The sequence below is a fragment of the Amblyraja radiata genome, chromosome 35 (assembly GCF_010909765.2).
Source record: "Amblyraja radiata isolate CabotCenter1 chromosome 35, sAmbRad1.1.pri, whole genome shotgun sequence".
In the NCBI taxonomy this organism is placed as follows: Eukaryota; Metazoa; Chordata; class Chondrichthyes; order Rajiformes; family Rajidae; genus Amblyraja; species Amblyraja radiata.
In genome coordinates this window covers 2,775,741-2,796,108 of record NC_045990.1, presented here as the reverse complement: position 1 = coordinate 2,796,108, position 20,368 = coordinate 2,775,741, and the positions used below count along the sequence as shown (strand labels likewise).

The window sequence follows — 20,368 nt, the reverse complement described above, 5'->3', positions numbered from 1 at the left end:
GCTAGAGGTATGAAGATGTGCAAAGAACAAAGGTATGCAAAAGAAAAAATCAAAGCTAGCAAGGGAGTGGGAGATTGCAACCTTCACGTGGTCCGCCCTGTTTCGACGAATGCAATCAACCTGCAGTGCGTAATCAAATAGAACAAGTTGTCCTCCAACTTTAGTCTGTGCACGCCATACGCAAGAAGAAGAAAGCCAGCAAGTATGATCAAGGAAATGTGGAGCCTACAATGTCACTCAGTTGTGCAGGCTGAACCCCCTCAAAAAGGTGCATAAGTCTTATCAGAGCTTGCATTCTTCTGAATAGCATCAACACATTCATGAGAGGAATAGATCGGGTGGATGCACAGAGTAGGTGAATCGAGGACCAGAGGGCATAGGTTTAAGGTGAAGGGGACACGATTTAATAGGAATCTGAGGGGTAACTGATTGTGGATGATCAGCCATGATCACATTCAATGGCGGTACTGGCTCGAAGGGCCAAATGGCCTACTCTTGCACCCATTGTCTACTCTGGGTGGGTGTATGGAACGAGCTGCCAGAGGAGGTAGTTGAGGCTGGGACTATCCCAACGTTTAAGAACATGTATAATAATAATAATAATAAATTTTATTTAATGGGCGCCTTTCATACATCTCAAGGACACCTTACATAGTAATCGGAATAAAAACATAGTATAGGTCAGGTTTGAAGGAATATGGGCTAAACGTGGGCAGGTGGGACTAGTGGAGCTGGGACATGTTGGCAAGTTGGGCTGAAGGGCCTGTTTCCACGCTGTATCACTCTCTGACTCTGACATTCCAGTCACATAACGGGACGGGGCATCTCCCGCTTTGTCCCGCCCCCTCCGCACGGCGATTGCTTCAGGCGTGTGTCAATCACTGGAGGTTCGCCCTGTGATTGGCCGCGGTGGGGGGGCAGGGTGGGCCTGAGCGCGGTTGCTGGGGCAACCGGAGGCGGGACGGGCGGGGTGAGGGGCGTGCGGTGCGGCGCGCCTCTGAGGAGAAAGCGAGCGGCGGCGGCGGCGGTGGCTGAGGAGGGAGAAGCAGCAGCAGCCATGGGCACCGGAGACCAGCCCCAGCCCGAGTTCGGTGAGCGATAGAAAACCCGGTGGCGTGCCCCTTAAAGCGGTAATGTCCAGCGGGGGTCGGCGGCTGCCGCCCTTCCCCAGGATGTGGGCCCCACCAATCCCCAGGTTGTTGTTGTTGGGGGGGTCACACATTCACCGCCCAGTAGCTTGAGCTCAGTGGGTGAATAAGGACCTTCACACTTTATATTTACAGTGAATCCCAGCTCACAGACTCACTCAAGACGAGGGGACTTGTTGAGATGTAATACTTTTGCAAGCTGTTTATTCAACCGTAGAAAATCGTGTTGGAAACGTGCATTTTCGTATTCTTATTTGGACGCTACAAAAATAAAATATTGACAGGAACATTCCCTCATTTGCAAATAGCATGTGTGTGATGTTGCTAAATATTGATAGGCACACAGCGCATCCCAGTGAGGATTCAATCAGGATATCAACAGGTGGTCGGTAAGCTCTTCTTTCAGTATTGGTATTTACTTCATAAAAAGTTCCATCTTGTTCATGTGTTAGTATTTAATAGTTTCCATGCATGATTGCCCAGTTTTATTGGCTAGCGAATAGATTGATTTCACTCGGGGTTTAGTTTTGGACAGGATGCAGAGTGAAACGGAAAAGATGGTCATTGTTTTACTTTCTGAATCTTTTTCCGGCTTAAAGTGCTAATCTATTTTCACTCTGTATCTATTTTTTTTTTTTAAACATGTCTTGTATATGAGAGAAATTGAAAGATAAATTTGTGGACAGTGAACCCTTTAAACACTCTGTGTGACAAACTGCATAATAACATACCAATGAGTACCTTGACCAGTATCCTTTAAACACTTAAGGTTCTACCAGCTGTCACAGATTCAATAAAGTTGGTCACTGGTTGATGGTGATGCATAAATAAAGCAATGTTTTATTGCAAAGAAATTAAATAAGCAGAGAGCTGAAATCTATTTGTGGCTATGTGGTTGGTATCATGAGAGTACGCTATTGTCCTTTTGTTGCACAGAGATATTGGAATCCGTGGATCTGTTATCTGAGCCCCAGACTATGGGTTTGCTTTATTGAAGCATTTTCATTTAGGATGGATGTTTTCTTGCATCCCTGATTCAAGGTGACTGCGCCAACATGAAATGGAGCCTGAGATCCAAAGAAAAAGTTCCTCCAAAAGTGCTTGTCTGCACTTGCTCAACCTTGTTCCTTCACATTTTCTTAGACATTTTTGAATACCTGGTAATCATAAGGAATGCATTTTACTGGTTGCATCATTTGCTTGTAAGTGTTAAATGGAATTGTTTCTGTCATCTTTGTCCTGTCCTAAAGGTACAGTTTCTTGTGGTATGCTGTTCTACTGGGACTAATCTCTTCTCCACACTTTATGTAAGAGTCAAGAGTGTTTTATTGCCATATGTCCCAGATAGAACAATGAAATTCTTATTTGCAGCAGCACAGCAGAATATATAGGCATAGGTGACAGAGCTACATTTGTAGATTCAGGCGTGAACAGGAGTACAAGGAGTACAAGTAGATTCAGGCGTGAACAGGAGAACAAGCCCTGTTTATCGTGGAAGGATGAGGCATGGCATCAGTCCAGTTCCCCCTTGCCTTTAAACTTGTTCATTAGGTCACCAGATAATAACCACGAGCTGATGCTTTGGCTAATTTTCTCTTTTATTAGATGTGGACAATTGAGAGGTTTTTGATTGCTTGCTATAGTGCTCTGGATATGACCGATTAAACAATGCAGACAAGGATGGGGAGGGAACTCAAATATGGGGCCATTGATAAACATTTAATTGAAATATTAACTGTGCTGAAGATATGGCTCAACTTGAGGATGTGTGTTGGAAGCTGTCAGCGCATTTGTTTAGAATGCTGTCTGTAAAGTGTCTTAATGCTTGTAAGGAGTTAATATTTAAATCCAGTGCAATATTTTCTGCAGACATTTTATTTGTTGCTTCATGTGTTTGAAATCGCTAAAGTGTAAGAAGAAAGCCACTTAAATAATTTAGATTTCAGAGGAATAAAACATAACACTGCCCTACTCTGCTCTGTCTTAGCTTATCCCCTACTGAAACCTTCATCCATGTCTTTGTTACCTTTGGACCTTACCCATCCTTTGTACTCCTGAGTGGTCTCTTATTTCACGCTAGAAACTTGAGATTGTGATGCGTAACTGCTTTGTGGGGAGGGCGAGATAGCTAATTGCAACATTCGTCGTGTGAGCAGAGTTCACTAGAGGTTCTGGCCACTGAGATTCTGCACTGGGGCATTGCACCCCTTGTGTTGAGCGATCTTTCTGCAATTTCCCAGAAGTTTCAGTAGAAATTCTCAGATTTAGCATTGCCAATTCTTTCAATGAAGGGGAAATGGCTTTGAGGAAGATAGTTTAAAAAAAAAAAAAAGTTAATTTAAATACATTTAATTGAAAACCTAAATACCTTTTGGATTAAAAAAAAAATTTGGTGATCGATATTTAAAAAAAAAGTTTTATCCATGAATGTCAGACATTCCAAGTCTTTTTCAGTTTTGCCAGTGAGTTGTAGGCTTCAAATTAAACATGGCTGTCCATGCTGTGCAGAGTCTTGCCATTTGGGAGCTGGCTATGGGGACAAATCCAATGCAAAGAATGGCAGTGTTATAAAAGAAAAAACACATTCTCCCTTCGTGGCTCTTATGAGTTTGTGGTTGTGATGGAATTCAGTTTGTAATCTGCATCTCTGACCATTAATGTGTTCAGGTAGTAGGTCAGTAATGTGAAAGAAAGAACTGCAGATGCTGGTTTAAATCGACGGTAGTCACAAAATGCTGGAGTAACTCAACGGGACAGGCAGCATCTTTGGAGAGAAGGAATGGGTGACGTTTCGGGTCGAGACCCTTCTTCTGACTGATGTCAGGGGAATGTGGATCAGTAAGTTCCGATGGCTCTCCACTCAACAAGACAGACCAGACGGAGCCGGTCCCATAACCTTCTGCTGCTTGAGTCAAGGGATTCACGGGATATGAGGAGAAAGCAGGAACGGGGTACTGAATTTGGATGATCAGCCATGATCATATTGAATGGCGGTGTTGGCTTGAAGGGTTGAATCGCCCACTCCTGCACCTATTTTCTGTGTTGAGTGCTAAGCCACACTGTTCTCTGCATCCTTCACCGGAGTACTTGCTGGTTCCCTGTTGAGCAACATCTCAATTTAAAATTTCTCAATTTTGTTTTCAAATCCTTCCATGACGTTGCTGCTCCTTATCGTTGTTATTTCCTACATTTGGGCGAATCTCCTATATGATTGGTCTGATTTAATTGTAAGAGTCCAGAGAAGGGTCTCAACCCAAAATGATAACTGTTTATTTCCCTTTGCCAATACTATCTGTTTTGTGCTTATGATTCCTGTATTGGTAGTCTCCTGTGCCTCTTTGTTATTGATCCAGGTCTGAATGACTATTAACTGTGACAAGTTTACACCTGCCCTGCATAGTTGTAGTGACATTTGAAGCAGGAATATGTCTGAATTGCAGTTGTTGGAGTAATACTGTCTCAGTTTTTCCTTGAGTCACACTATAAATCACTGGAATGAGTCATTTATTTTAGATAGATGTGTGCACAGGGCATTAGAGCTTACCTTTGCAAATATTTACAGGTAATCTTACAGTTGTTTTTTGCAATATCCGGCACTTGTGTGGATGAATGCAGCTCTGGCGGCGCTGAAGAAGCTCCTGTGTGCAAATATGTTTGGGAGCGTTTCCAGCTATGCAATAATGGCAAATCAACTAATGCAATGCAAAATGAGGAATTGAAAGAAAGACAGTTAATGTGAAACATTAGGGTTGTGATTAAATATTAATCTTTGTGAAGATTATCTCATCAGCTGTAGTGCACATCAATAATTCTCTAAAGGCTCTTTGGTCTTGCTTGATTAGAAAGAAATTGTGCCCTGAAAAAAGGCAGCAGTGAGGTTTGTGACTGGGGCGAAAGAATGTTAATTTAGAATAGAAGAGAAAAATGTCTGCCAAACTTGCATGTCTGCTCTTTAAATGCCTTTGCTTTAAAATTTCCATCTGTTTGCAATATTAACTTTGTTTTTTTCAAATTGCAATTGACTTCAACATCAGGATGTTTAGAAAAAATCCCAAAGTGACAGAATAAAGTTGAAGAGGAGTTTTAATCAGTGTTCATATTGCATGGATGGTCCCAGTAGAGTTGCTGAAACATTTGGATTCCGGTCCAACACAAGGGGCAGGAAGAAATTTTGTGCACTTATTGAATTTGAATTGAATTGAATTGAATGCCTTTATTGTCATTCAGACCTTACGGTCTGAACGAATTTTCGTGCCTGCAGTCATACATACAATCATACAATAATAACAACAATAAACACAAATTAACACCACCACAGTGAGTCCTCCAAGCACCTCACTGTGGTGGAGGCAAAAATCTTAGGGCTGCAGTCTCTTCCCTCCTCTTCTCCCTCTGCGCTGAGGCGATACCCCACCGGGCGATGGCACAAACAGTCCCACGGCTCACCGAACCCCGCAACGGGCCGGCTCAAACACCGCGGCCCGGGGTGGTCAAAGCTGCCGCCCTCCAGTCCAGCGTACGCAGCTACTGGCCCGCGGCTGAACCTAGGACTCTGGTCACCGCCGCCAGAACGCCGTCCCAGCCACCGGAGCACCGTTCCAGCCCCGAGCCGGATCGCCCTCACGTGAGTGCCGTTCCTCCCTCGAGCTGGGCCACTCCGACGGGAGTGCCGTTCCACCCTCGGGCTGGGCCACTCCGACGGGAGTGCCGTTCCACCCTCGGGCTGGGCCACTCCGACGGGAGTGCCGTTCCACCCTCGGGCTGGGCCACTCCGACGGGAGTGCCGTTCCTCCCTCGGGCTGGGCCACTCCGACGGGAGTGCCGTTCCTCCCTCGGGCTGGGCCATTCCGACGGGAGTGCCGTTCCACCCTCGGGCTGGGCCACTCCGACGGGAGTGCCGTTCCTCCCTCGGGCTGGGCCACTCCGACGGGAGTGCCGTTCCTACCCTCGGGCTGGGCCACTCCGACGGGAGTGCCGTTCCTCCCTCGGGCTGGGCCACTCCGACGGGAGTGCCGTTCCTCCCTCGGGCTGGGCCACTCCGTCGGGAGTGCCGTTCCTCCCTCGGGCTGGGCCACTCCGACGGGAGTGCCGTTCCACCCTCGGGCTGGGCCACTCCGACGGGAGTGCCACAGCCCCTCACTGCTAACCCATTGCTAACTTATGTAACTGAGCTGGGGCTTAAACAATGAAATGAACTTCACATTTTACCTGTGAGCTTCAGTGTTGTCTATGGTTCTGTAGGATGATAGGTTTCTCCACAATTGATGCTGGTAACTATTGACTGGCTCGGTCTGAAAAAGGATCTCAACCGGAAGCGTCTCCCATTCCTTCTCTCCAGAGATGCTGCCTGTTCTGCTGAATTACTCCAGCAATTTGTGTCTATCATCGTTGACTAGTTGTGTAGGAAGGAGCTGCAGACGCTGGTTTAAATCGAAGGTGGACACAAAACGCTGGAGTAACAGCGGGACAGGCAGCATCTCTGGAGAGGAGACCTGAAATGTCTCCCATTCCTTCTCTCCAGAGATGCTGCCTGTCCCGCTGAGTTGCTCCAGCTTTATGTGTCTATCTACCATTGATTAGTTGTTGTGTTCTTGGTATTTGAGTGACGCTGGAAAGGCTGCCATTTATCGGTCATCTTTAGTTATCTGGAATATGATGCTCCTTCTCTCTGAACTACTGCAGTTTGTGAGATGGATTCTGAAACAGCAACAATGACTAGGATGCATATAGACTGACATGAAGGTAATGGTATATGAATGCATAGCTGCTGTGGGTTAGCAGGGATGGAGCTTAGTAAGATAGGTTACCGACTTTTGATTAAAGGAAGAAGAGTTAATAATTCAGACAAATGTCTTTTAAAATCACTTTCTGACAATTGGTTTAAAGCATTTTACTGTGATATGTGTAGATTTACCAGCTCAGTTAGTTCTCTGCACATTTTGTATAACAGATCCCGGCATTCCTATCAGGGTGGTATGTGCGTGGATCGCTGGTTGGCATGGACTCGGTGGGCTAAAGGGCCTGTTTCCATGCTGTATCTCTAAACTAAACTCCTATCTGATCAATTAACAAATTAATGTCATTTCTGACCAAGCTTGAGAGGTAATGCTGGACTTGTTTGCCAATGCATGCATTACTTCATGCCTTCATTTGGAAGCTGATGTCAGTTCTGTGTTCCTGATGATATTAAATTGTTACATTTGTTAATTAAATCTGAAAGTTTTTAGCAACCTAATAAATCTGTTGTGAGCATCTGAGAGCACTGCCTAAAATGCATTATCTATTGCAGTGAGATCATGTCCATTGTAAAGTGCTTGCTGCTGCTAGGCTGTTACAGCATTGCTTGCTCCAAAGTTACTCTGAGAGTCCAGTCCTGCCATATAATTCAGCATCTACAGTACCTTCCGACACACTGTCGTAATATTCACTTTTTACAGAGATAGCTTGTTACATCCTTCGCGGTGATTGTGCCATTTTAAATATAATCTAGGCAGGGTACAGATGGAATTGATAGTGAGGAAATTTTTCCATAAAGGACGTCCAAAACCAGAAGACATTGGTTTGGGATGGGGATGAGGATTAGAGGGGATCTGAGCAAAAGAAAAAATGATCACAGTGTAGTTTCAATCTGTACGTCAGCACTGCCTGAGAAGATGTGGAGGCAGGTACTCGCATTTAAAACTTATCTGGAAGAGCACATGAATCGCCAAGACTTAAAAGACTATGGACCGAATCTCAGAGAAAACCCACGAAGATCATGGGAGAACGTGCAGACAAGCTCCCGTTGTCAGGATCAAACCCAGGTCTCTGGCGCTGTAAGGCAGCAGCTCTACCACTACGTCATTGTTCCACCCACCACTGCGGAACAAAGACAAAATGTATCCTGTGGGGTGGTTGCCTGAGCAGACTATCCAGATCATGTAGAAAGCCCCTTCACCAGAACTTGCCAACAGATGCAAAGACCTCCCTCGGCTGGCAGTGAGAGGGAACTTTCCTGTTCAATCCATCCAATACCATCAAAATCTCACTCCCAATGCCCGCTATCCTCCTGCAATGAAGTGGAGATGGTCACCCACCTCGATGCGGACTGTCTATTTGCAAAACCTGGTTGGAGCAGGATGCAAGCTGTCTTGCCATGGTTCATCCTGAGCAGTTGTGCAGTAAGACTCTGATCTATGGGTTGTTTGCAGGGATGTGTATAAAGACGAACAGCAAGTGTGGCTGTAAGATCATCAACTCGTTGAAAGGCGCTCATTGGTCAGCCTGAAACTTGTTCATCTTCTAGTCTGTAAGAGAATGCTGCTGGCTGGCACAATCCAGGCTGCAGGAATACCTGCTTACGGATGCACTGAATCTCGGTGCAGCTAATGCAGATGCTCTGTGAGAAGGACTGCAGCCTAGATTTTTATTGCCATTGGATATTGAGGTGCTGGATCCAATGTGGAAGCCCTTCAAATAATTTGTTTTTTTATTATCTTAGGGCAGTGGTTCTCAACCTTTTTTCAGTGATGTACCCCCTGTGAAATATTTTTTCAGCCAAGTACCCCCTAACCAGCGCAAAAATATAGGCCTACATATATGTAGGCCTATATTTTAAAATCTCACGTACCCCCTGGAGTGCCTTCACGTACCCCCAGGGGCACGCGTACCCCCATTTGAGAACCACTGTCTTAGGGGGTCAACTCTGGTGCATTATTCACACAAATGTGCTAACATTACTGCTGTTTAGACATTGGTTTAGTTTAGAGATGCAATGTGGAAACAGGCCCTTCCACCCACCGAGTCCACGCTGACCAGTGATCACCTGTATGGCAGCAACTCTTATCTCTGCACCACTGTGCGGCCCCACATCATCATTGCTGCATAGAGCAAAATACATTGTGAGTAAAAACTCCCCAAATTTATGCAGCCATGCACTTATTTTTTTGTACGTGTACATAATTTTAATACAAATATAGTTATTTGTGAAATTGAAAAATAAATGTGCTGCACTATCTTTAGTCCACTTTACTGGAACTGCAACCAGGGAGGAGGCGTGGATCGGAAATTCTTGACAGATGCTGTGACTTTATAGGGAATAGTGAGGAAATAATAAAAGGAATGTTTGCACATTGTGAGCTTTCCATTCATTGAATTGAATCCTTTATTTGTCATTCAGACCTTTCGGTCTGAACGAAATGTTGTTGCCTGCAGCCATACATGTAATAATAACAACACACAATAAACACAAATTAACATCCACCACAGTGAGTTCACCAAGCACCTCCTCACTGTGATGGAGGCAAAAGTCTTAGAGTTACTGTCTCTTCCCTCCTCTTCTCCCTCTGCGCTGAGGCGATACCCCACCGGGAGATGGTAAGTCAGTCCCGCGGTTCAAGCTCCGCGGCCCGGGGGTGGTCGAAGCTGCCGCCCTCCAGTCCAGCGGACGCAGCTGTTGCAACGGGAGCTCCGGAAAACAGGCACCAGCCTGTGACCTGCGAGCTCCCGACGATGTCGTCCACTGGCCCGCGGCCGAGCCCCGGATTCAGGTTGCCGCCGCCAGAACGCCACCGGAGCACCGTCTCCGCCCCGCACCGGGCCGCCCACACGAGAGCGTCTCAGCCCCGCACCGGCCCGCATTGGCTAAAGATTATCGATCTTTCTCATGTAGTGCTGATGTCTCGAGGTGAAATCATGTTCAAATGAATAGTTATACTGATAACCCTCAATTTTCTAGTTACAACCAATTACTGAAGGGTTTTGACAGGACTGAACCTAGCACTTCATTTTTGGCTACTTCTCAAATTCCAGATGGTTTCAGTTTGAAAATTCCCTCTGCAGAACTCCAGAGAAGTATTCAGCCTTTTTCACATTTATATTCTACAGTTCAGGGTGTGAATAGTGCTCTCTTCAGCAGTTGGACAACATCCCTTCCATATTCAATGACATCAAATTATCTGGGGTGGTGCAACAGTAGAGCTGTTACCTCACAGCACCTGAGACCTGGGTTCGAGCCTGACTATGTGTGCTGTCTGTGCGGAGTTTGTATGTTCTCCCGCATTCCAAAGACGTGCTGGTTTGTACGCCTGAAGAAGGGTCTTGACCCGAAACATCACCCAATCCTTCTCTCCAGAGATGCTGCTTGTCCCGCTGAGTTACTCCAGTATTTTGTATCTATCTCAGGTTTATACGTTAACCGTCTACTGTACATTGACCCTAGTGTGTAGGATGCAAAAGGGATAACCTAAAATTAGTGTACATGTGATCGATAGTCTTTGTGGACTTGTTAGGCCAAATTGAGGACGGAGTGGTCACCATTTTTTTTCTCTCTGCCCTGCAGATGCCATGTGGGAGGGTGGGGTGGGGGGGGGCGAGGTGCTAACACTATTGAGTATAACACTAGTATAACACTATTGAGTAAAACACAGTATCTAATTCACTCCTGTTTTTCCAAATGGGTATATCTTCCCCCTTGGAATCCTCTCCAGTACCTTTTCTACCATGGATGTTAGGCTTAGTGATCTACATTTCCTAGATATTGCAGCCTTTCTTGAATAGAGGCACAAATATTCGCCACCCTTCAATCTTCCAGCACCTCACCCGTGTCTAATGATGATTTGTGTACCTCAGTCATTACTCCTGCAATTTCTTCCCAAGCTTCCCACAGTGTTCTTGGATATATCTGATCAGTCCTGGGAGATTGATCTCCCTTCATATGTCCAGCACCTCTGGGACTGTAATGCGATTGTCTTCAAGGGATTTCCATTAACATTCCCAAGTTCCCCCCTCTTCATGTATTTATACCATCTTATCTGCCGCAGCTATCTATCTCTTGCCCCCATTTGATGCCTTTGGCAACTTGTTGCATTGCCATAATTGATTGACCAGCACCATGATATATCCTGAATAATGGTGATAAAACCCTCATGGTGCAATCTTTTTAATATGTTCAGTGCCTTGATTCCCTCACAAACTGCCCTTGAGATTAGGCCATAGATAAGATTTGTATATCTTTTAATGGAATCATTTATTTCCACTGATGATGTGGAAATATGCTGGTATGTATGCCTAACGGCTCAATAACTAGCAGTGGCAAGATGGAGATACAAGGAAGTGCAGGTGCCGGAACTTTGCACCGAACACAAAGTGCTGGAGTAACTCAACGGGTCAGGCAGCATCTCCGGAGTGGTGACGCTTTGGGTCAGGACAGTCTGAAGAAGGGTCCTGACCTGAAACCTCACCTATCCATGTCCTCCAGAGATGCTGCCTGACCCTTGAGTCAGTCCAACACTTTATGATTTACTAAAGGGCCTGTCCCACTGTACGAGGTAATTCAAGAGCTCTCCCGAGTTTTCCCCTGATTCGAACTCGGAGAATGTCCGTAGGAGTTCATGGATGTCTCATAGCGGCTCGTACGAGTAAAAAGCAAACATTTTTTTCACCACGAGTGTTTTTTTTACTCATGGACATTTTTCACAGTGTTGAAAAAACGTCACGAGTTTACGGATTTCCCGAGTACCTACCGTTACTCATACGAGACATCGACAAACTCCTACGGACCCGCTACGGACATTCTCTGAGTTTGAAGCGGGAAAACTCTGGAGAACTGTTGAATTACCTCGTACAGTGGGACAGGCCCATAACAGGGGGTAATGTACTCTGCGGGTTCTATCTGAGAAGACATAATCTGTGACTGATAAGACTAGCCAGCTGAGTGTTGCTGATTAGTGCACTTGTTTCAGAAGAGACTAATGGCGAAAGATTATTACATAAAGTCAACCACAAATTGTTTTTCAGTGTATCAGAGGTTCCAATCTGTAGTTTATTATTTGAAGTATTTACTGCAAATGTATTGAGGGGATAAAAAATGTATTAATTGTTGCACTTCTTTTGGATGTGATATTACTTGAGCATTTGTTATGAAATAAAATGTGATATGTTTTTTAAAAAACTGCCTGTGATCTAACAATAATAAAATTAATTACCTTTGGGGCTGTGCCTCTTTATTCTAATGTGCCTTTATTTACCGAGTTTCCAGTTAAACCAGTCTGTACTCCTGTGAAAGGACAGCAGAGATACAGCACGACACGTCATACTAATTGTAGGGAGTGCACAGCCTGAGCCTGTTGTGAAGCCTTTGCAGTCTGAGAATATGGGCGAGGAAGAGAATTTCTATGGAAAATATGGTAATATTTTATGGGTCTTCTGCCTAACGTGTTTGATTCTTGCTGTTCGTTGATACTTTGAGTTCTTTTTTGGTGCTTGTGTGCTGTAGAGCTTGAAGTGCCGATTGTGCAAGTTAGACACAGGCCTGTTCTGGCTGTGTTTCCTGCAATGGAGCATTCGAGCAATGCTGTTTTATGTTTGTAAGATTGTGGCTTGATCAGATTAATTCAGCTTTGCTATGGAGGTAAACTGGGCCTTAAATTATAATCAATTAGTAACTGTACTGAAATAAAAGGTGCACATAATGAATTTGATTATAATATTTTTTCAATTGCACAGAAATTCCCTAGTTTTTGCATGTCGATGCAGCTAGATGTTAATAGAGGCACTTTGGGAGCTTCCTGGTCTGCAGTAGTAATGTAATTGCTAGAGGTGTTTGATTAGTTCTTAGATTCAGAGTTGGTGACCAATAAATGATTAATCTTGAGCTACTGTGTTGTAAGAGATGTTATAGTATACAGATCTTATTTTTTGAATTGAGATTTCGTTTTATACTTATGGATTTCCTGTTTTGTGTGTTTAGTTCCTCATAAACTTCATAACATGTACCCACAGGGAGGGTATTGTGTTACCATAGCAGTTAAGTCACCGAACTAGTAATCTGGAGATACAAATTCACAAGTTATAGGAGTAGAATTAACCATTCAGCCCATCGAGTCTACTTCGCCATTCAATCATGGCTGACCTCCTCTGCAACCTAATCCCATTTTCCTGCCTGCTCCCAATAACCCTTGATACCCGTTCTAATCAAAAACTTGTCTATCTTTGCCTTAAAAATATCCACGCACTTGGCCTCCACAGTTCTCTGTGGCAATGAGTTCCACAGAATAACTACTCTGACTAAAGAAGTTCCTCCTCACCTTTTTAAAAGAGCGTCCATTAATTCTGAGGCTGTGACCTCTGGTCGTAGACTCTTCCCACCAGTGGAAACATCCTTACCACATCCACTCTATCTATGCCTTTCATCATTCTGTAAGTTTCAATGAGGTCCCCCCCCCCCCCGCTCAACCTTCTAAACGCCAGCAAGTAAAGGCCTAGTGCTGTCAAACGCTCATCATATACTAAACCACTCAATCCCGGAATCATTCTTGTAAATCTCCTCTGGACCCTCTCCAGAGCCAGCACATCCTTCCTCAGATATGGGGCCCAAATTTGCTCACAGTACTCCAAATGCGGCCTGGCCATATAGAGCCTCAATATTCCATCTCTGTTTTTGCATTCCAGTCCTCTTGATATAAATGCTAACATTGAATTTCCCATCCTTACTACCGATTTGACTTGCAAATTTACTTTTGCACCTTGCAAATTCATTCCTTTGCACCTCCGATTTCTGGATTCGCTTCCCATTTACAAAATAATCTACGCATTTATTCTTATTACCAAAATTTATGACTCCGCACTTTGCTATGCTGAATTTCTGCCACTTCTCTGCCCACTCTCCTAACCTGTCCAAGTCCTTCTGCAGAGTCCTTGTTTCCTCTACACTCCCTGCCCCTCCAACGATCTTAGCATTATCTACAAACTTGGCCACAAAGGAAGAGGAGGAGCCAGAGGGCTGAGGGAGAGCTGAGAAGGGGAGGAGACAATAAGGGCTACCGGAAATTAGAGAAGTCAATGCTGTTGGGGGATAAACTGCCCAAGCGGAATATGAGGTGCTGCTCCTCCAATTTCCGGTGGTGCTCACTCTGGCCATGGAGGAGGCCCAGGACAGAAAGGTCGGATTCGAAATGGGAGGGGGAGTTGAAGTGCTGAGCCACAGGGAGATCATGTTGATTAATGCGGACCGAGCGGAGGTGTTCGGCAAAACGATCGCCAAGCCTACGCTTGGTCTCACCGATGTAGATCAGCTGCTAATTGGCATGGTAAAATTGTAAATTGTCCCTAGAATGTGGGGATTACTGGGTGGCATGAAACCAGTAGGCCGTTGTATCTACTCTCTTGAGTGGGTGTGCTGAAGTTTCATTTGAGGAAGCAGAAAAGACTTACAAACAATTTTATGTTTTGTGATATTGTTCCCTCCAGTTTAATATTGGTCCGGCCTCAGCCAATGTTTACTGAAGAGACGCAGTAATGGTATAGTTAATGAGCCGTCCAAAAATAGTGGGGTGGTCAGTCAGTTAACCAGTACAGCATCTGGGTTTGTCTATGAGCCTTGATACGCATGGGTAGGAGAAGTTCCTGTCTGTGATCACCCACCATGGCTGCGAAATGAACACATGAGCTTTGTGGTTTCTGTTTTGATGTTCTGAATTCTAGCAATGCAGTCAACCCTACTTTCCCACATTGCACATGGTGCCCATGTGTATAAAACATAGTCTTCAGAAAATCAAAATATAGATGCTGGAAATAAAAACCGACAATGCTGGAAGCAAAAGATAGACACAAAAAGCTGGACTAACTCAACGTGTCAGGCAGCATCTCTGGAGGAAAGAGATAGATGATGTTATAGCTGAAGGCATCATCACCTATTCCTTTTCTCCAGAGATGCTCTGGAGATCCAGAAATCCAGAGATAGATAAAATCCAGAGACGGGCCAAATGTCCTAATTCTGCTCATAGAACTTATTATACTGTAGGTACACAAAAATGCTGAAGAAGCTCAGCGGGTGCAGCAGCATCTATGGAGCGTAGGAGATAGGCAACGTTTCGGGCCAAAACCCTTCTTCAGACTGATACTGTATTGGGTCGACAGATTTTGTCATCTTCTGTCAATTGTCTTTTCTTCATCATACCTCGTAAGGTTCTAGGACCATCGCACTGTCGACCCAATACAATATCATAAGTTCTAGGAGCATAATTAGGACATTCGGCCCGCCTCTGGATTTTATCTATCTTTGGCATTGTTCCTGTCGCGTCTGAAACTTCTGAGCCCATAACAATAAGCTTACAGTCCTTCCTTTTCCTCAACCATGTTTTCCTGATTACAATAACATCATAATTCAAAATACTGGTCTAATCACTAAGTTTATCTGGCGCCTGTTGCATTAAAGTAAAAGCAGTTGTGCCTGCCAGCCCTTCCATACACTGTAACCTGCCTCTGCCTGCTTCGTCCACTGGTCTTGCTTAATTTATCCTCAACTCTTTTGGCATATCTTTTCTTTGTTTCCTCTGACTATGAAAGCCCATTAAGTAGTTTATAGTTTGAAGCATTCAGATTATTTGTCAGATCAACTAGTTTCAGCTTCTTTTGGTTTATTGTCAACAACTTCAGCAGGAAGTAGAATTCTTGAACCCTGAGAAACAACTCCTATCTTCTCAGAGTGAACCACTAAAAGTGATAGTCTGAAGAAGGGTCTCGACCAAAAATGTCACCCATTCCATCTCTCCAGAGATGCTGCCTGTCCCGCTGAGTTACTCCAGCATTTTGTGTCTATCTTCAGTTTAAACCAGCATCTGTAGTTCCTTCCTACACTAAAAGTGATTTCTCCGTGGAGTCTCTCCTCAAGGGCATTTCACTTCTTCGACTGATTTTTGCATTATAATGGTTTGTTTTTAGGTGAGGTTGCCTTAGGTTTAAAATAAGTTACCCGAGTACTTGCAAACAAGCGGAGTGGAACTTGGCACTAAACAGTTTCCTGTGGTGATTTAGTTGTTCTTTGCAAAGCAGTAGTGTTTTCAACAAAAAAGGGTAGAAGATGCAATTGTAAGCTACTGTTAATTAGGCCACTTTAAATAATAATATTCCCAGCTCCAACTATGCCCAGACCAACTTCCACCCCTAATATTAACAAAATACATAGACCAGGTGGTGCATGTAAAAACAAAAGATTATTCCAGGTGTAGAGAATTTACATTCGAATAAACTGCAGGATGTTCTGGTGTTTCTGGTTTTATTTCCAATAACATCACACCACATCCTGTGGCATCTATGCCACAGAGGAAGTAAATCCAGTCATGATCGCTCTTGCTTGACTCAAGCTAAAAGATGCTGTGCCATTATAAATTCAGAAATTATTAAAACTGTCCTATTGTCCTCTATAATATATTGAACCATATAAAACCCCTTTTTGGTTGATGCAGATGGCGTAATCTTGAGCAAAACACACAGTGCTGGGGGAACTCTGCATATCAGGCAACATCTGTGGAGAGAATGGCCGTGCCCCTTGAGTTGGGAAGTTTCCTAATTTGTGTTATGATCTTTTTGAGAGACTTGCTTTCTAGTTGCTTAGCTTCAGCAAGTATCGAGGGGTGCAGGTACTAAATTCCATGAATGTGGTACTAAATTCCATGCAGTCACGTGCCGTCAGGGTAGGCAAGGTAGGCACTGCCTACCCTGACTAAAATAATAAAATGGTAATTTTAAATATAAATAGTAAAATCACAAAGGGCATAGATAATGTGAATAGCCCAAGTCTTTTCCCCCAAGAGTAGGGGAGTTTAAAATGAGTGTGCATGGGTTTAAGGTGAGAGGGGAAAGATTTAAAAGGGAACTGAAGGGCAGCTTTTTCCACAGAGAGAGAATTTTGTGCATGGAACAAGCTGACAGAGGTGGGTACAATTATGACATTTCAAAATGCATTTGGATATACATTGATAGGAAAAGTGCATAAGGATATGGGCCAGGTGGGGAGAGCTCAGTTAGGAAACACGGTCAGTATGAACAAGTTGTGCCGGAGGGCCTTTTTCTGTCCTGCATAGCTCTACCCACTTATCGCTTTTGTTAGTGGCTCAATATTGCAAAAGTATGTGTATTCATATAAAATATATGTGGAGTTGATGAGCCTTAGCAAGTCGGGTGATGTTGGGGATGTTGTTAGCCAGTCAGGGGATGGGCTGGAGGGAGGTGTTTGGAGAGGACGCACGGGATGTTGGGAGCCAGTCAGTGGCAGTTAGGATAATAGATAGGTAAGTTGGGAGTTGGGAACAAATGAGTTGGCTTTTGGGAGTGATCTTTGCTCTGCTGGCCCGATGGTCAGAAATTCCTCCTCGAGCACTGGTGGCATTTACTATAAAAGAACCAACTCATTCTGCGTGGCCTTGTCTGCAATAATTGCTAATGAGATAAACGTTTTTTTCCAAGTGAAACTTGCTGGGCTTCACTTTAGTTATTCTGCAGCTTTGCAGGTTATTTCCACATGACTCATTCTACTTGTGGGTGTGGTTGAGGTTTTTTTATAAGCACAGTCAAGGGCTAACTCTTTCCAACGTTTTAAAGAAACAGCAAAAAAAGCATGATTGTAATTTATCTGGCTGGCATGCAGAGCAAAAGGCACAGGCATGTATGTAACTCATATCAGCCAGTGACAGTCAAAGCATTGAAAACCAGTGGGGGATGATGAAAATCAGAGTCCCATAGGGACAGTTATGGATTGAGTGAGAGCTGGATGTTTTGAGGATGTTGCCATGTCTGAGCTGTAGGGAGAGGTTGAGTAGGCCAGGACTCTATTCCTTGGAACGCAGGAGGATGAGGGGTGATCTTATAGATCCGTATAATATCATGAGAGGAATAGATCGGATAGATGCACAGAGTCTCTTGCCCAGAGTAGGGGAATCGAGGACCAGAGGACATAGGTTTATTCTGTGTTCATACCATTGGAATAATAAATGATTATAGTTATCTTGTTGATGAATAGATGATCATGTAGTGTAACAAAGTATAGATGGGCACAAAATGGTACCAATACAGGAACTAGCGGGGCGGTGGGAAAGATAAGAAGATCACTTTGAAGTGTTGCCCTGAAGTGAAAATGTCTTTAACTAGCCATTTATTCTGCCCTACTTTGGCTCATGGATAGCGTCTTAAGCTATCTTGAAATCTCTTTACACAATGTAATAACTACATTAAATTAGCACAAACAGACCTTCTGAAAACACGTCAGTCTGAAGAAGGGTTTCGGCCCGAAACGTTGCCTATTTCCTTCGCTCCATAGATGCTGCTGCACCCCGCTAAGTTTCTCCAGCTTTTTTGATACCTTCGGAAAACACGTTAGCTAATTCACTGAAAATAAGTTTATTGAGAAATTCCATTCTTAAATGAACATCTAAATCCTTATTTTCAAAGTGTAGATCGCAAAGGCAGTAAGCGCATGCAGTGAGTATTTCATGTTTTCTCATTACTGTTAAATGTGTGACTAGGCACCCATATCACAGTGTATTTCAAGTAGATTTTTAAATTATCATAACTATTAACACCTTGTTAAGTCACTGCCAAGCATCTGTAGTAAGCGAGAATGCCAATTATTTAAATTATCTCTGTGGTGTTGTGTTATATACTATAGCACAAAGTTGCCACTCGCTTGCGTAATGCTACTGACACTCTTTTGACACTCTAGGATCTTTCAAAAATATAATTTGAACATCTTCAACACCATTTTATTACCTTTCTTCCCATTATTCAACAACCGAAAGGTGCACAGGAATTCATTAGCAGTTCTTAAAACTTATCGGACTACATTTTTATTATCCAAGTGGTCCAGTGAAGAGCCACTGAGATCGCATCCTCCGTTGAACTGTTGTGGCAGTAGGAATTGTAGTGGGTCCAGGTTCTTGTTGAGGTATGAGTTGATGTGCACCGTTACCAACTTCTCAAAAGCACTTCATCACCACGAATTTTAGTGGCATCGGTCAGTAGTCATTGAGGCATGGCCCTTGCTCTTCTTGGGCACCGGTATTATTGATGCCTACCTACAACAGGTGGGAACCTCAGACCTCAGTAATGAAAGGTGAAGATAACCTGAAAACTTCAGCCAGTTGGTCTGTGCAGGTTTTAAGAACACGACCAGGTATACCAACAGGTCAGATACATTCTGAAGGTTCACCCCCTTGAAGAATCTTCTGACGTCGGCCTCTGGGACCAAGATTGGAATGCTACGAGGGCCCAGGAGGCCACATCGAAAGTCACGTGCACCAATTGGTACAGTGAGATTTGAGTTGCCATACGGCCATACAAATAAAAGAACACAGTACATAATAGGATCTAACATAAACATCCCCCACAGCGGAATCAAAGTTTCCCCCTATGAGGGAAGGCAATAAAATTCAGTCATCTTCCTCTTATTGTTTGAGATATCCAGCAGTTGTGTGCTTTGCTATTTGATCAACATTTTTTTCTGTTTTCTTTTCCGTGTCATAGGAGAACCAAAGAAATTTGACGCATCATTCAAAGGACCAATTGCAAACAGGTAGGAGCAAATGTGGCATTCAATTTCTCTACAGATAAATTAAAGATTGTGTGGTATTTTAAGCGGTAGATTTTGCATTTGCACATGTGTGTCAGAATCGTGATTTTGGAGCTGTATAAAGTGTTGTTGCAGCAGTAGTGCATACAAGATGCTTCGTATAATGTATTGATGGAAATGGATCTGTAATTTAACTTCTACTTCAAGAAACTAAAGTGATGTACCTCCAAATAATACCTGTAGAAATAAGGCCGCTACAAATGAATACAGTGCAAAGGGGACAGTTTTCTTCCAGTATTTGCTCAAATGTCTACTTCTCGTGTGAGGTTTGATTGTGAATGGTGACAGGGTTTTGAGGCATTGCATCCCAGCTTCACTCTTCTTCATTTGACATCCACACTCTGCCGTTCTGGTAACTTTCACTGATGCTGACGAAGGGCAGGGAACCAAGAAGAATATGTTTAAAGGTACCATGTGCACTGAGGTCTGCAGATTTAGCAGATGTGAGGGGTCAATCCAACCTTCTGCTTTCATTGGTTCCCTTTGTAGTTTAGTTTAGAGATACAGTGTGGAAACAGGCCCACCGAGTCTGCACCGCCCAGCGATCCCCGCACAATAACACTACCCTACACACACTAGGGACAATTTACATTTATGCCAAGCCAATGAACCTACAAACTTGTACGTCTTTGGAGTGTGGGAGGAAACCGAAGATCTCGGAGAAAACCTACGCAAGTCACGGGGAGAACGAACAAACTCCGTACAGACAAGCAACCTTAGTCGGGATCAAACCAAAGTCTGGCACTAAGGCAGCAACTCTACTGCTGCGCTACCGTGCCGGCTTTGCGGTACTCGAAAGGGAAATAATGAAAAATATTGTTTCAGGTTCGGTGGCCGG

General features: G+C 44.0%; 1 protein-coding gene across 4 annotated transcripts in view; it reads left to right on the top strand.

The window, feature by feature from the left end:
• Window positions 1-960: 960 nt before the first annotated feature.
• The window catches only part of slc44a2 (solute carrier family 44 member 2), a 48,279-nt gene continuing 28,871 nt past the window's right edge, over window positions 961-20,368 (top strand). The window contains exons 1-2 of one of the 4 annotated variants that reach the window (XM_033012158.1): window positions 961-1,091; window positions 19,425-19,473. In XM_033012158.1, coding sequence (XP_032868049.1) covers window positions 1,058-1,091; window positions 19,425-19,473 — 83 coding nt within the window. In that variant the 5' untranslated portion in view covers window positions 961-1,057. Of the gene's footprint in view, window positions 1,092-12,170; window positions 12,314-19,424; window positions 19,474-20,368 lie in introns of those variants that run through there. The other 3 variants (XM_033012156.1, XM_033012155.1, XM_033012157.1) reach the window with 3 other exon arrangements.